General features: G+C 41.4%; 1 protein-coding gene across 1 annotated transcript; it reads right to left on the minus strand.

Annotated features, from left to right (window-relative positions):
* Positions 1–979: 979 nt before the first annotated feature.
* LOC124022832 (probable nuclear hormone receptor HR38) lies at positions 980–7,953 on the minus strand. The gene is made up of 7 exons (XM_046337512.1): positions 7,804–7,953; positions 5,328–6,118; positions 4,592–4,721; positions 4,316–4,479; positions 3,947–4,149; positions 3,520–3,698; positions 980–3,221 (listed from the first exon to the last, which is right to left on the minus strand). Exons 2-7 carry the CDS (start codon positions 6,114–6,116, stop codon positions 2,965–2,967), a joined length of 1,722 nt encoding a protein of 573 aa, XP_046193468.1. The 5' UTR covers positions 6,117–6,118; positions 7,804–7,953; the 3' UTR covers positions 980–2,964.
* Positions 7,954–16,500: the final 8,547 nt, after the last annotated feature.

Consider the following 16,500-nt stretch of genomic DNA (forward strand, 5'->3'; position numbering starts at 1 on the left):
TTGTACTGTTTTAAGCGTCTCGTATTCTATTTATGCCATGTAACTTAAAATGCAGAATTTCTTTGTTTTTTAAAAGTTTTATAGGTGAGCAAGAATCAATTGACTCATTACAGAACTCTTTATTTTATATTGGGCTGCAGTATTGAAGATGAAGAAATTAAATATGTAATGCAATGCCCGGAACTTAATTAGATTTGTCACAATACATAGAACGTTAAAGCCACAGACTGTACGATTTCCAGCAATTCAACTAAGGAAAAACTGTAATCCTTTTGATTTGGACAAATGACTTATCATATGACTCACTTTATCATAACTAAGGACCTATTATTATTATTATTATTATTATATTATTACTCAATTTTGTAAAATAAAAAAATCCTTCAAAGGAAACTAAACAAATTATGTACAATACCATGTTTCTCATTCCTTGAGCAATATAATCATAGAATTCAAGTGCTATTTGCATCTGGAAATGTCATGGAATGCATTTTCTCAATATTTTGTTGATGGGCCCATTCTTAGATGGTATGCCCATCTTGCAGATTGTGGCTTTGAGTATCCCATGCTAATTTAAACACATTCATAGTCATGTATTGCACAAAAATAGTCCGAATTTACACAATAAGCGATGTACACTGACGAACACTCGGTCCATCAGACTGACCAGGGGAAAGCTATTATCAGAGGAAAGCTATGATCCCTTCTTGATGTCACCTAAATCAAGAGTTAAATCAAGAGTCAACAATCAGTGTAGATGAAGGGGAGGAGACAGGTTAAAGAAGGATTTTTAAGCCTTGAGACATGGACAAACAGCATTCCTTGATTCCCCAGACTCCCTCTGCCTACCCAAGGACGCCAGAGGACAAAAATCCGTTACTGAGGATCTCAATTTAACCTTGCGCAAAGATGCAGTTGCACCCCTAAAAACTAAAAAATGTCTCAAGTGCATGTGTGCTACCTTGATTGTGCATGTGTGCTATTCAGATGGTGAATGGGCAAGACAAAAGATTGAAGTGCCTTTTTAAACTGGTATGGTAGTAGGTGCCAGGCCCACCGGTTTGAGTGCGTTAAGAACTGCAACTGAAATGGAGGGGTTGGGGCACGACCTGAACTGGGATACCATTTGGGGAAATGTATTTGTTACCTCTAAAAACCCAGCACATCAGCTTACACACGTACGTACAAGTTATGCAACCCCATTTAGACAGTTTAAGGTGAAGCTGATTCCTACTCCAATATGTGATAGATGCCATATGAATGCTGTTGGAACACTATTGCACATGATTTGGGAATGTGCCACAGTTCTAGTCACATGATTTGGGAATGTCCTATGGTGTCCCAGTTCTGGTCACATGATTTGGGAATGTCCTATGGTGTCCCAGTTCTGGTCACATGATTTGGGAATATTCTGTGGTGTCCCAGTTCAGGTCACGTTTCAGATTTCCTCACAAAAATGATGGGTTTCCTTGTGAACAAAGATACACCTTTATTTTTGTTGAATGATGACTATTCATTTGTACTGCAACTGGTTCAGAAAATAATCATTTATGGAGGGTTAACAGCAGCAAAAAAGGTTATCAATAGTGCTTGGATTACCCCTACAATCCTCTCACCTCAAACATGGTTATCATATTTTCAAGATATTCTTTGTATAGAGCGATCAGTGGCTGTGATAAACAAAGCTCAGGCAAACTCAGTTGAGGCATGGGATGTATTATGTCAAACTCTTATCAGATATCAACAACTCTTGACCAAGCAGTGGACCTACATGGTAAGAAAGAGGGGGGGTGACATTATTTTTTGAGAACATAAATATTTTTTTGTAAATTTCATTTTGTGTCCTCAAAATGTACTCTTGACCAGTATGTAAATAGTTTTGTATGTTTGTTAGTGTTGTCATGTCAGTTAATATTTGTAACGTGATCCTGCGCATTGTATAATGTGAAATAAAAATAAAATGATCCAAAAAAAACTAACTCTGCCGGGTTTCTCACACTCAACAGTTTCCCATGTGTATCAAGAATGGTCGACCAACCAAAGGACATTCAGTCAACTTGACACAACTGTGGGAAGATTAAGTCAACATGCATCCCTCTGGATCACTTTCAACACGTAGAGTCCATGCTCCGACGAGTTTAGGCTGTTCTGAGGGTTATTCAATATTAGGTAGGTGTTCCTAATGTTTTGTGCACTGAGTGTGAAACATTCATAGATGCAAAAAACACAATTAAGTTGTAATATTTGTTCTGGCTGCTTAATCATAGCTGCCATATTTCAGTGATATTTACCCAACATCACTGAAAGCATAATCATCACTATCTGCAACTGGTAGTTCTCAACAAGATCAGGTACTCTTCTCAAATGTCCTTATTTTATTTATTTAACCTTATGATTGTAACATGTTTCAGTCACAATGCTGCAGTGGGGTCATTGTGGCTATGCTATAATACCATGATAGTAGTAAAATCTTGAACCTGAATCTCAAAAACACCATCTAGCTAAGGCATAATGTACATACGAAGCAAGATGATGCAGTCCTTAGTATCAGTCATTACATTTCACAGGCCTATTTTTAAAGTGCACTAACGCATGTTCATCAAAATCTAACTTTGTTTACTTAACTTATGGCAGTCTGCTTTTGGTCCATGGCCTGTCTGTTTTTCACTCCAGTATAAGTAATTAGTGCACACTCAAAGCCATACATCTGAAATACTGCATTAAAACTATTACTGAAATTATAAAGAAGTTAATTATCCTTTCAGCACCATACTATGGCCATTGCTAATGTACAAGAGGTCCTGTTTTCCTCAAGTGCGATATAGCTTCAGAGCTTTTAAGATAGTATTATTCAGCACTTTTATGTCAGTCTTTAAGAGTTTAATTTGTTTGTCCCTAATCCAACAGGGAGATCACTTCATCATTTATCGTCTCTAGCACACTCTGTATAGTCTTTTCTCACTCTCAGAAAGGCAGAGTTTCCATGAAAATTTTGTCCACTATGGGGGGTGGTATGACCAAGTCCTCAAGCTTAAGATAGAAGATGCGCTGCAGGCCCTGGGTGCAGAGAGTCCGTAGTTCGGGCAGTTTTCCCAGGAGGCGGGACAGGTAGTTGGGCCGAGTGGAGTCCGAGGCGCAGCTCGAGACGTGATCTCTGAGACAGGTGATGAGCTGGTTCTGGAACTCCTCCACCCGCTTGGGCTCCTTCAGGCCGTGGCGGTCTGGAGAATCAGGAGACAGAAAAGGCTTCGCGTGTGACCAGAAAGTGGTGAGAGTATCATTTTTTACATTTTTAAATAGGACATTTATCATTATTCTGTAACACAATAACATTATGTAAGCCTGTGAATCAAGATGTATGTAGATCCAGCTTGTTCAGGCAACTCAGGTCAGGGTGAACATAAAGATTGACATTGCAACATGGCGCCTGCTGTCATAATGTACTGGATTATGGTGTGATGTCTCTGTTAACAGAGCCTGACAGGCTGGCGCGTATGCGTAGGTGGGTTGAGCTCTCACCAGTGATTATGACCAGGGTTGTGAGGCAGGAGAAGGACGACATGTCCAGGTTCATGCGGTGCAGGCTCTGGGAGAAGTCCATGATGGAGTCTATCCAGTCACCGAAGCCCCGTACACACTGCATCCGGTGAAGCACCACTCCATTGCAGAATATCAGCTTGTGTGTCTCAGGGTTGATCCTTGGAAAGAGAATATAAATAGGATGGATTAACAATGTCTTTGATACCCATGATTGTTGCTTCTAAAATATCTGCACAATGTGAGTTGTGGGTGCAATCAATCCTGTCATTCATATTTTATGTACTTTATAATCCTAGCAATACAGTGACCAATGTCAATACAACACAGTTATAGCTCTGTATATGCAAGGTGGTCTTCTGGACCATTTACATTTTTTTTTACAATGACATAATTTGCTTCTTCTTACCTATATGCTAGTCGCAAGATGAACAGTTCCATGAAGGCTGACTCCAGTAGCAGCTCCTGGTCCTCAGAGCAGAATGCAGTGAACCCAGGGATGCTCTCAGCCCACTTGCTAATCACGTCCATGGATGCCGTGAGGAGGTTGTAGAACTGTTTGACGTCACCAACGTCCACTTCCTCTGACAGACTGGCCACAGTCTCCTGGTACTGAATTAGAAAGGAGGGAGAAGGGTTGGTTCCATTAGGGGAATTCCCTGCATTCTTTTGGTTCAATTTATGCTCCATCCTTAGAGTACCAACAGTGACCTTAAACGCCAAAAAACAATAAGTCATAATAGACAGACCACAATGGAGAATTTGCAGTAGTCCTTACCTTAGAGTAGTCCAGTTTCCCAACACTAGGGTTTGAGTCAATGTGTGCCCTCACAAGAGAGGCAATAATATTAACTGGAGACTCAGCAGAAGATAGGTCCTGGGCTGCTTTTGGCTTGGAGGGCAGACGACCTCTTCGACCTTTTAAGCTATCTGTTCTCACAACTTGGAGAGAGCGAGAGAAATACAAGGTCAATAATGTCTTAGCAACTGAGAGAGAAATAGTAGTTATTGTGAAATATGTGGTAGTAAAATGCATTTGAAGTGCTGGGCTCACCTTCTTTCATCATGCCTTCTGCCAGGCACTTCTGAAAACGACAGAATTGACAGCGATTCCGTCGCCGCTTGTCCACCGGACAGTCCTTGTTGGCAAGACACACATATTTGGCTTTTTTCTGTACAGTACGCTGCAAAGAACACAGAAAAAAAACCTTCACTATTAAATTCAGGCTAGCAATGGAGATGCATATTTTTTTATTTCACCAGGTAAATTGACTGAGAACACATTCTCATTTCCAGCAACAACCTGGGGAATAGTTACAGGGGATGAATGAGCCAATTGTAAACTGGGGATTATTAGGTGACTGATGGTTTGAGGGCCAGATTGGGAATTTAGCCAGGACACCGGGGTTAACACCCCTACTCTTACAATTAAGTGCCATGGGATCTTTAATGACCTCAGAGAGTCAGGACACCCGTTTAATGTCCCATCCAAAAGACAGCACAGTGGGCAGTGTCCCCAATCACATCACAGGGCATTGGGATATTTATTCTTTAAGACCAGAGGAAAGAGTGCCTCCTACTGGCCCTCCAACACCACTTCCAGCAGCATCTGGTCTCCCATCCAGGAACTGACCAGGACCAACCCTGCTTAGCTTCAGAAGCAAGCCAGCAGTGGTATGCAGGGTGGTATGCTGCTGGCAAATATATTAATTGTGTTTGCATTGTGTGAAAAATGCATTATACACCAATTTATGAAATAAATTGACAGAAGAGAGGAAAAAGCTGCTCACCTTGAAAAAACCTTTGCAGCCCTCACAGGTACGAACCCCATAGTGCTGACAGGAGGCGTTGTCCCCACAGACAGCACAGCGACCCTCATTTCCAGTAGGGCTGTTCGGTTTCAGCGACATGCTACCTTCCATGAAGCCAGAGTCATCTAGGGTGCCTGGCTCCAGGGTTAGAGGGGAGAAAGAAAGCAGGGAGGGGTGCTGCTCCTGACTTAGAGAGAAGTGACCTTGATCAGCCAGCTGGGGCTGGGGCTGGTCCAGAGGAGACAGATCCTCTACTGAGCCGGGTCCATAGGTGAAGAAAGAGGATGTCTGTAATAATGCAGTCTTATCAGCCACCCAGCAGTCCAGGCTGGGAGAGTAGGGGGCGGAGGCCGAGGCCCAAGCCGATGCAGGCTGGAAGCCTGGGCTAGAGGGAGACTGGACTGACGCCGGGCTGCCGAAACATTCAGAGCCACCAGAAGACAGGGCTTCGTCAAAGTAGCTCAGGGCAAAGCTGCCAGGGTAGCAGCCGTAAATCTGGAAGTCATCCTTCTTGAAGGGCGATTCATGGACAGAGCCTGTGCTAGAGGTTGTAGGAGCTGTGGCGATCTGACAGGAGGAAGCATCAAACTCGCCAGTGTAGGTGCCCACCAGGGAGTTGATGCTAGGCAGGGAGGTGGCAGAGAGCTGGTCCATCTGGCTACTCACGTCCATGGCTAACCTGCAGGTAAGGTCCAGGCTCAGAGACTCTGAGTTGTAGAGGCTGTTATCATAAGGCTGAACTCCATGCGGGGGGTGAATGCAGGCCATTTCTGTTGAGTAAAGGTGCAGACGAAATGTGAGAGCAATTACAAAGGCAATTTTACGGAGGGCCTTTGTGAGCTGACTGTAAGAGATACTAGAATCTTCTAAAATCTACAGTCATGAATTTGTAGTTGACATCCTCTACCCCTGGGTTGCCAATCCCTGCATAGGTTATGGAAGACTGTCAAATCTGTCTCATCTAAAGGCATGAAATGAATTTACTTCAGGTGCCAGATTCCCCCTCCCCTGCAGGACAAGCCACACAACTTTCATAACTGTGCCCTTCCTCCCAACGTGCAGTAGGTAATGCTAACCCTTCTGACCCCGCCGGTAGATTGAGAAAACAGTCTCTCTTGTAGAAAGCCTTGGTTTCAGTTGAGTGTTTTCCCAAACTACATCCCCATTACCATGGGTGTACTCTTTAACCATCATTACCGTTCCGTTTTTCAACTAAAACAAGTTTCTATTGGACAAATACAGGTAGGTCCAGCCCTATTTTGTTCCATTTGCAGAAACATTTTGCAACAGAATCAGCATAATGAACATGACCCTGGAAATCTTTGAAGTTTAAAAACACACCGAACTACATGTCTGAGGGGGTTGGCTTTCAGAGTATGGACTCAGGGCATGAAGGAAGAGGAGTGTAGATCCCCCACTGAAGGTAAAAGACTGATTTGAATGTCTGTCAGCACAACTAAAGTTAGTGCATCTTTGAGAGTCTCCCTATCCAGAAATTATTTCGCCATTTCCTGGTTGTTAAAATTCTAATAGTTTGCTTAATTTTTGTTTACGTGACAAAACAAGCAAGTATAGTGTAGATAATCATTGTACCATCTAAACCGCTGTCAAATAGCTTTTCCATAACCAAAAATATTGTATTTTCATCTGTTTGAAGCTGGTGTACAAAACCAAAAGTAAGACACAAAAACCAATCTTAATGGGAAGCATAAAAATAGCGCACATAGAACATATCTACCGCTTCTTAGACTTGTTTTCAATGAAGAGTGACAGATCTATAACACACATATTTTATGTGAAATTGGTCAGGTCCACAAAATGTTACTAATGTGGCTACATGGAGAAAGACTGAAAGCTGCAATATGTATTTTTCTGTCTGACTAGTACATTGCTTTAAAAATAGTGTAGTTGGCAGTGCATTCGATTGTGATGCACTAGATGCACATCAGAGGAACTAAGTGGAAGCACATGTAGTACCTACTACCTGTATCAACAGGTAAGCCACTGCATGCTGACAGTTGCATGTAGCATGCGTATAACTAAATAACTATACACATACAGTATGATGATCTCATGCAGCAATTCACTGTCAAATATACACTATTTAAATATACAGTAACTTTTAATTGTCCTCCCAATCACCTGTAGATGGCATGTCTCTCCAGTTTTTGCATGTATGACTTTTAGATTTATGCATTTTAGGATAACATGGTTCTAATGAATTACATTAATTTACAGAATGCACAATAATAAGGGGTGGCAGGTAGCCTAGTGGTTAAGAGCATTGGGTCAGTAACTGAAAGGGCACTGGTTCGAATCCCCAAGTTGACTAGGTCACACATCTGTCCATGTACCCTTGAGCAAGGTACTCAAACATAATTGCTCCTGTAAATCCCTCGGGATTAGACCTCTGGTAAAAGTAATATGATACTGACAGTGAAAACGGAGCGCTCACCTGTTATAACCCACTAGTATTTTAAGCAATGTCCGTATTCCAAGCGGTAGGTCGTCATCTCCAGTAGTTATTTTTGCTCTGCAGTCCAAATGTTGTTGAAGGGAACACATTTTTATACGATCAATTGTATCGTACCACTATGTCAGAGGGACGCCCCGTTCCATTTCCCGTACAAGGCAACGCCGAGGCGGGTATCTTTCCAGGCTGAAGCCAATCAGCTCGCGTCAGTCAGAGTTCCTTGCAAGTGACGCACTCGCGGGATTCCATTGAAGCATGTGTCCACAAATCAACAGAAGTAGTTTACTACAAACACATCGAGAGACAGAAGTTTGTTAAATATATAAAAAACATAACTTAACACAGAGCAAAACAGGATACTTTAGATGACACAAAACAACTTTCAGTCGCTCATTGGCCAAATATCACATGCATAATAAATTGACACGCTCTCTCCATTTAAAACGCTCACTAAATAAACTTTTTCCCAATTTAAATTAAATTGAACTTTTTACCTAGTGGTGTTTCTTTTGTAATCAAATATGCTAGATATGACAAATAGCCTTCATCACACCTGCTTACCAGGGTTTTTATTATTGGCCTATATGTTTTTGTCACCGAGTACTGCCCCTATATATAGGACCTTCCACCCCCACCTGGGACATGGATGCCTGATGAAGACCTAAGGGTTGAAATGTTATAAGAAATGTTATAAAACCCTATAAATATCACCTGGGAGCATGAGCAGCAGTGTGCAGCATTTTCCTTTCTGTTTTCCATGATTTCACCTACAACTCCAGCACCTGCACAAAGTACCTGGTGGTGCATATGTTCTTCAGCTTTTGTACATGTACCAAAGTAGCCTACATGTGCAGGAGATACAGTTGAAGAGGATTAGCTAAAACTTGTATTAGTGAAGCTCCTCAAAGCTTCATGTTGAACGTCCATTACACAGCAGCACTGTGTACCCCCATGCAGCAGATGTTCTGGACAGTGTCAGTCAGGGGCCTAGCCTCAGACATACTGTAGTCTCAGTGACTGTCTCAAATCACACAAGCCAGACAGGATGTTACTATCTCCTTTCCACACCTGTAGTTTGTACAGTTTAGCTGCTTGCCTGCAGCCTGCACATGTTGTGTTTGTTGCCTGTGAATAGCTTCCTTAACTCTATGACCCCACTCCAGTACTCAAAACTATTAATCAGTAAATGAGCTGAGTGAAATGAAGGAAGTGGGGGACACACACACAGGTCTACGAGTTGCTTACTCCAATTGACATTAAGCCAGCAAAACGGCACACATTTAGCCTGACGAGCTGAATTGTGTAACTCCGTTGCAAAACACAATTTTGCATAATAAGCCAATTTACTTACCACGGTGCAATCTGTTTGTATGTGTGTTAGTAGTTCCTAGATTAAACATTTAGTGTTTATTCTAGGAACTAAATAGAAGCAAACAGAATGAAACGGGGAGGGACCTACCTGAATTTGTCCAATAGAAAAACATTTTCCATTTGGAGTAAACAGTTTCCGTTGTTGTGTGTGTTAGTGACAATGTATTTTCACTGTAACAGCCTATGTAATTACTGTGTAAACATGTAGATTTAGCAAAGCTTAACTTTTCAAATTATATAAACACACAAGCTTGTTGCACACGCACACACATCATGCAAGCACACACACGCATACACACACGCACACACACACACACACACACACACACACACACACACACACACACACACACACACACACACACACACACACACACACACACACACACACACACACACACACACACACACACACACACACACACACACACACACACACACACACACACACACACACACACACACACACATCACATGGGGCAGAAGCTCCATCAGACCATCACCTGTTACTCTGTGAGGGATTTATTAGTGCTGAGCAGCTGTTTGTCTCTGCAGAGTTAGCTGTTTTTTCAGCACATCAGTAACTTTTAATACAGCCACGCCCATCTACATGTGGTTTATAATCATCATTTAAATTATTCCGCATGATTTATGTTATTATGGGGGTATAGATTTCTGAGTGTGTTTGAGTTGTTTATTGTCGTGTGTGTGTGTGTGTGTGTGTGTGTGTGTGTGTGTGTGTGTGTGTGTGTGTGTGTGTGTGTGTGTGTGTGTGTGTGTGTGTGTGTGTGTGTGTGTGTGTGTGTGTGTGTGTGTGTGTGTGTGTGTGTGTGTGTGTGTGTGTGTGTGTGAGTGAGCGTGTGTGTGTGTGTGCATGTGTGTGTGTGTGTGTGTGCGTGTGTGTGTGCGCGCGTGCGCATGTGTTTGGCTCAGTGTCAGAGCCACCATGGAAAGTACAGCAGTCATCATCATCATCATCATAAACCATCTGAGTACATCCCTCTTATGGACGTAACTAATTAATCTTGGGAAGAGACAGAAGCATATCGATGCTGTGCTGGATAAAAGCCCTCTGGCTCAATTTGTGGTATTTGACCATACGTACTGTATGTCACCTCACCGTCAAAAGTGCTGACTGATAGAATGAAATGGGATCTTGCTTCTTTAATGTAGACCTATGTATAACCTTGCTCATTTCAATGGTCTTATGGCATCAGTTACATTAATATGAACACAGCAAAGATCACATTCAGGAACAGGTACAGAAATACTTACTTTAGTTGTCATTCATATGACATGAATAAATCTGACCACTTTTCATATTGGGACACATGAGCTGTTGAGAGTGCTTTCTAGAGCTCCTGCAGTCCTCAAGCAGGCTTAAGTCACCACTGTCTTTATCAGATTCTACTTTCAAATGAAAAAAATATCTGAACAAATACTGAACAAAAATATGAACGCAACATGCAAAGTGTTGGTCCTATGTTTCATGAGCTGAAAAAAAATATCCCAAAAATGTTCCATTACGCACAAAAAACATATTTTTCTCAAATGTTGTGCACAAATTTGTTTACATCCCTGTCAGTGAGCATTTCTCCTTTGCCAAGATAATACATCCACCTGACAGGTGTGGGGTATCAAGAAGCTGATTAAACAGCATGATCATTACACAGGTGCACCTTGTGCTGGGGAAAAAATAAAAGGCCACTCTAAAATGTAACGTTTTGTCACACAACACAATGCCACAGATGTATCAAGTTTTGAGGGAGCGTGCAATTGGTATGCTGACTGCAGGAATGTCCACCAGAGCCGTTGACAGAATGTTAATTTCTCTACCGTAAGTTGCCTCCAATGTTGTTTGAGAGAATTTGGCAATATGTGCAACCGGACTCACAACCGCAGACCACGTGTAACCACGCCAGCCCAGGACCTCCACATCCGGCTTCTTCACCCCCAGGATCACCTGGGACCATCCACACGGACAGCTGATGAAACTGTGGGTTTGCACAAACTGTCAGAAACCGTCTTGGGGAAGCTCATCTGCATGCTCATTGTCCTCACCAGGGTCTTGACCTGACTGCAGTTCGGCGTCGTAACCGACATCATTTGGCAAATGCTTACCTTTGATGGCCACTGGCACGCTGGAGAAGTGTCTTCTTCACGGATGAATATAGGTTTCAACTGTACCAGACAGATGGCAGACAGCATGTATGGCGTTGTGTGGGCAAGAGGTTTACTGATGTCAACATTGTGAACAGAGTGCCTTTTGGTGGGTTTATGGTATGGGCAGGCATAAGCTATGGACAACGAGCAGAATTGCATTTTATTGATGGCAATTTGAATGCACAGAAATAAAGTGACGAGATCCTGAGGCCCATTTTCGTACCATTCATCCGCCGCCATCCCCTCATGTTTCAGCATGATAATTCACGACCCCATGTTGCAAGGATCTGTACACAATTCCTGGAAGCTGAAAATGTCCCAGTACTTCCATGGCCTGCAACAATTAACAGTCTGATCAACTATATGCGAAGTAGATGTGTCACGCTGCATGAGGCAAATGGTGGTCACACTAGATACTGACTGGTTTTCTGATCCTCGCTCGTACCTTTTTTTTTAGGTATCTGTGACCACCAGATGCATATCTGTATTCCCAGTCATGTGAAAACCAATAGATTAGGGCCTAATGCATTTATCTCATGTAGAATCTTTGAAATTGTAGCATGTTATGTTAATATTTTTGTTCAGTGTAAATATGAGGTGTTTTACATTTAGACAGAAGATTATTTTAAGACCCATGATCCTTCCAGTCCCCTAGTCCCCCAGCATGAACCCATAACCCCCAGTGTCCACTTGAGAGAAACCTGGACATTCACCAAGATTTCATCACTGGTCCGCCCCTAAGTCTAGGGCAATAGCATTGTACACCAGGAGGAGACTTGCCACAGCAGTAGGCCTAGACATTGAGCCGAGCGGTTAAGAGCATTGGGCCAGTAACCGAAAAGTCAATGGTTTAAATCACCAAGCCAACTAGTTGAAAATCTATCAATGTGCCCTTGAGCAAGGCTTTTAACCCTAATTGCTCCTGTAAGTTGCTCTGGATAAGAGTGTCTGCTAAATGACTCAAATGTAAATGCACCCATCAAACCCTTTGAGTAAAGTCAATGCCACCCAATATAATAATAGTTTCATTCACTTCAATTGGTCCACTGAATAACATATCTATCATGATAAACACACACACACTATAGCCTTCTGCCTCTAGCTGTGGATAATCCTTAGGTTATCTTTATCTACAGATCAATCAATCATCAATGACACAAAAGTCTCTTTTAATAATGATTTTGGGTAGTGCTTATATTTGTCCTGTTACACACAGTATCTCAACTCCCCCTGAGACACCTGCAGGGAGTGGGGTCAAGGCCAGGGTCACCATTGTCCAGTGCCCCTGGATCAATTGGGGTTAAGTGCCTTGCTCAAAGGCACAGCAACAGATTTTTTTCACCTTGTCAGCTCCGGGATTCAAAACATCAACCTTTCAGTTCATTACTGGCCCAGCGCTCTAACCTCAAGGCTAATGCATTTGATTCGAAGTGACCTTATGACCTTAACCATCTAATATAGCTAGCTAGGCTACTTGGAAATGGTCTGTTGAAATGATTAAATGAAAAGTACAATAACATATAAGCCTTGTTCCATCTTCATCTGTAGCCTATCACGTAGTGATATCTATATTCAGCCAGGCATGCCAATTAGCCATGTTCTTTAGAGCTTAGCGCCATTAGAAACAAATGGGCTGTTGAAGTCATCTGCCCCTCCAGTTCAGTGGAGATCAGTGTTATTACTTCAAGGTCCTTATGCTGAGGATAGCGCCACAGCAGTACTGGAACATACTGGAACATACTATACGTGCTCCATCAGGTGGTGCAATGTGGGACTGACGTTGATATGGGAGAGGATCCTATAATCAACAGGACTGACATGTAATATATGACCATATCTACTGAACAAAAATAGTAACACAACATGGAACAATTTCAGACATTTTACTGAGTTACAGTTCATAGAAGGCAATCAGTCAATTGAAATGAATTAATTAGGCCAAAATCTATGGGTTTCACATGAGTGGGATGGAGCATAGCCGTGGATGGGCCTGGGAGGGCATAGCCCAGCCAATTAGAATTCATTTTTCCCCACAAAAGAGCTTTATTGCAGACATAAAAACTCCTAAATGCTCACTAACAGGGATATAAACAAATTTGTGCACAACATTTGAGAGAAAAACGCAGATATAGTCAGCCCTACAGTCAGAGATAGAGTTCTCAATTGCATATCTAGATGTAAAGAGATATTATTGTAGGCCTACAATACACGTTTTTTAAATCAGATATCATGCAGATGCTGTTTTTATAATACTGATGTATATGCCAAGGTAGATTATTTGATTTACCCTTCATAGTTCAGTTTCTCAAATGTGTCATCTGTTTACAAAAGCAACAGACAGAGTTGAGTTTGATGTTTTTGGGGTGGGTTATATCAAGCAGCCATTATGAACCATGTAGCTCGAGTTGCACTGCAAAGTGGCTGCATGCTGCTAATAGTTGACACTGACAGTATCTTTCACAGTTTCCCCTTGTGTTGCCGTGGGAATATCCCATAAACACCAGAGCACCTAATGTGTTACATTTTAGACTGAGAGGGTTGACATCCAACACAGTGAATTGTGCAAATCTGTCAAATCTGATCACTCCAATGAGTACCATGACTCATGTTACCCAATCATAGGCGCTAATGCTGGCCAGCCAATCTCCTCTGACATTTCACAGGTTTAATCTCATTCAAGATGCAACAAAAACCTCTTGATGTACTTCAATTATAGAGGGATCAAATGACAAATGACTGATGCAATAGGGATATTAAATGCCACAAAGGGTGAACGGTTTGCTGATGTCAATGTTGTGAACAGAGTGCCCCATGGTGGCAGTGGGGCTATGTTATGGACAGGCATAAGCTACGGAAAATGAACACAATTGCATTTTATTGATGGCCATTTGAATGAACAGAGACGAGATCCTCAGGCCCATTGTCGTGCCATCACATCATTCAGCATGATAATGCACAGCCCCATGCCGCAAGGATCTGTACACAATTCCTGGAAGCTGAAAATGTCCCAGTTCTTCCATTGCCTGTATACTCACCAGACATGTCACCCATTGGAGCATGTTTGGGATGCTGTGGATCGACGTGTAAGACAGCGTGTTCCAGTTCTCGCTAATATCCAGCAACTTCACATACAGCCATTGAAGAGGAGTGGGACAACATTCCACAGGCCACAATCAACTGTCTGATCAACTCTATGTGAAGGAGATGTGTCGTGCTGCATGAGGCATATGGTGGTCACATCAGATACTGACCGGTTTTCTGGTCCACGCCCCTACCTTTTTTTATAGGGTATCTGCATTCCCAGTCATGTGAAATCCATAGGTTAGGGCCTAATTTAATTTATTTCAATTGACTGAATTCATTATTTGAACTGTAACACAGTAAAATCTTTTAAATTGTTGCATGTTGCGTTTATATTTTTGTTCAGTGTATATAACCACATTAAACACCTAAAATGATCCACCTCTTACCAGACCTGTGTTCAAATACATATGTATTTGAGTATCTGGTATTTAAAAAATATTTTTTTCTGTGTATTTTCAAATACCCAGCCCAAAACAAGTACTTTTATTCGAGTATTTTGATGGTTATTTGTGTATTTTTTTAAACAAATATAATACCAAATTGGTATTTAAAATACTTATTTGAAGTACTATTTTCAAATACCTAAGTTAAATGCATGTAACCAATGATATATGAAAACATACTTGATAGGTAAATGTCCTCATTGTGGTTTTACAGTCTTGTTTGATATGTTTTATGTACACACTTTATTAGAATACTTGTGAAATGCACATTGTTATATTTGGTAACACTTGCTTATTTTCCCTCGACTCCAACCCCATTCTATGCATTGAACAGATGTGGGTGGAGCAGTGTCTACATAGGGGTGCAGGTTGCGAACACTCACAAAAGCCTTGAGGCAAAGAGCAGTGATACTAGCAAGGGCAGTGTGTAGAGGAGAGGGCCTTTTGAATTTAGTATCTGGTATTTAAAAAATATTTTTTTATGTGTATTTGAGTATTTTCAAGCACACAGCCCAAAACAAGTACTTTTATTTGAATGGTTATTTGTAAAAAAAAAAAACACATACTTATTTAAAATACTATTTAGTTAAATGCATGGAAATGTATTTGATTCAGTGTTTTTGAGTATTTTCAAATACTTTCCAATTGTATTTCGAAATACATGTACATTAAAATATTAAACGACTTTTAAAATCATATATATCTGAATACTTACTTCGGAAATTAATGTGAAAGTAATTTTTAAAAAATGTAATAGTATTTGAACCGAGTTCTGTCTATTGCAATTGGAAGCACCGCACTGCCCCCACATGGCTGCCTGGTTCCCTGCATAACAGCCGTTGCGTTGCATTGTGAGCAGATTATCCAATGGGGGCACTGTGAGCTCACGACTGCGGATGATCCACAATTATGGGACACATTTTAAGGTTGACCGTTCAGAACCATAAATCTATGTTCAGAACAGAATTTCAAGAACTCATCTGAACCCATCATTCACTGCAAGGCAAATTGGTCAGACTTTGCATTTGATCTGTTAGAACATAGTTGGGTAACAAATCAATAGGTTTGTTGGAATACACAACAGCAGTCTACATGAGTTTATCATGATTTAGGCTTAGAGTGTAGTTTATACAGGCTCAGCTCTGTTGTTTGGAAAACAACACTGGAAAATTGATACAATTCTCTACTAACAATATCTTGATTATGATTATGCAAATGTAGTGATTACTGTGGATGCATTCATCATAGACATGTTTCTAGATAGAATATAGTGCCCCATAATGTGCTCCCTCTTCTAGTTTGGCTTTTACTGCACTTGGGTACAAAACATATTTTCTGTCATTGTGTAGTGGGTTGTGAGAATGCCTCTATTGTGATCTCCCTCCCACTCTGGACATTCTTCCCCATCCACTACCCACACGCCCACCCTAGGTCACACATCTTGGCTTATGGAGACATGTGAGACTCGTTGACTGTTCCAACAGTGGTTTCACTCTGAGGTCCAGAATCTACTGACGTCATTATTTTTGATTGTTGGTTATTGGACAAAATACGAAATTGAACAATTCAGCTAAATAAGGACAATTCCATTTAGGATTGGCCTGAATTTTTAAAAACC

Source organism: Oncorhynchus gorbuscha, linkage group LG03, assembly GCF_021184085.1.
Source record: "Oncorhynchus gorbuscha isolate QuinsamMale2020 ecotype Even-year linkage group LG03, OgorEven_v1.0, whole genome shotgun sequence".
Lineage (NCBI taxonomy): Eukaryota > Metazoa > Chordata > Actinopteri > Salmoniformes > Salmonidae > Oncorhynchus > Oncorhynchus gorbuscha.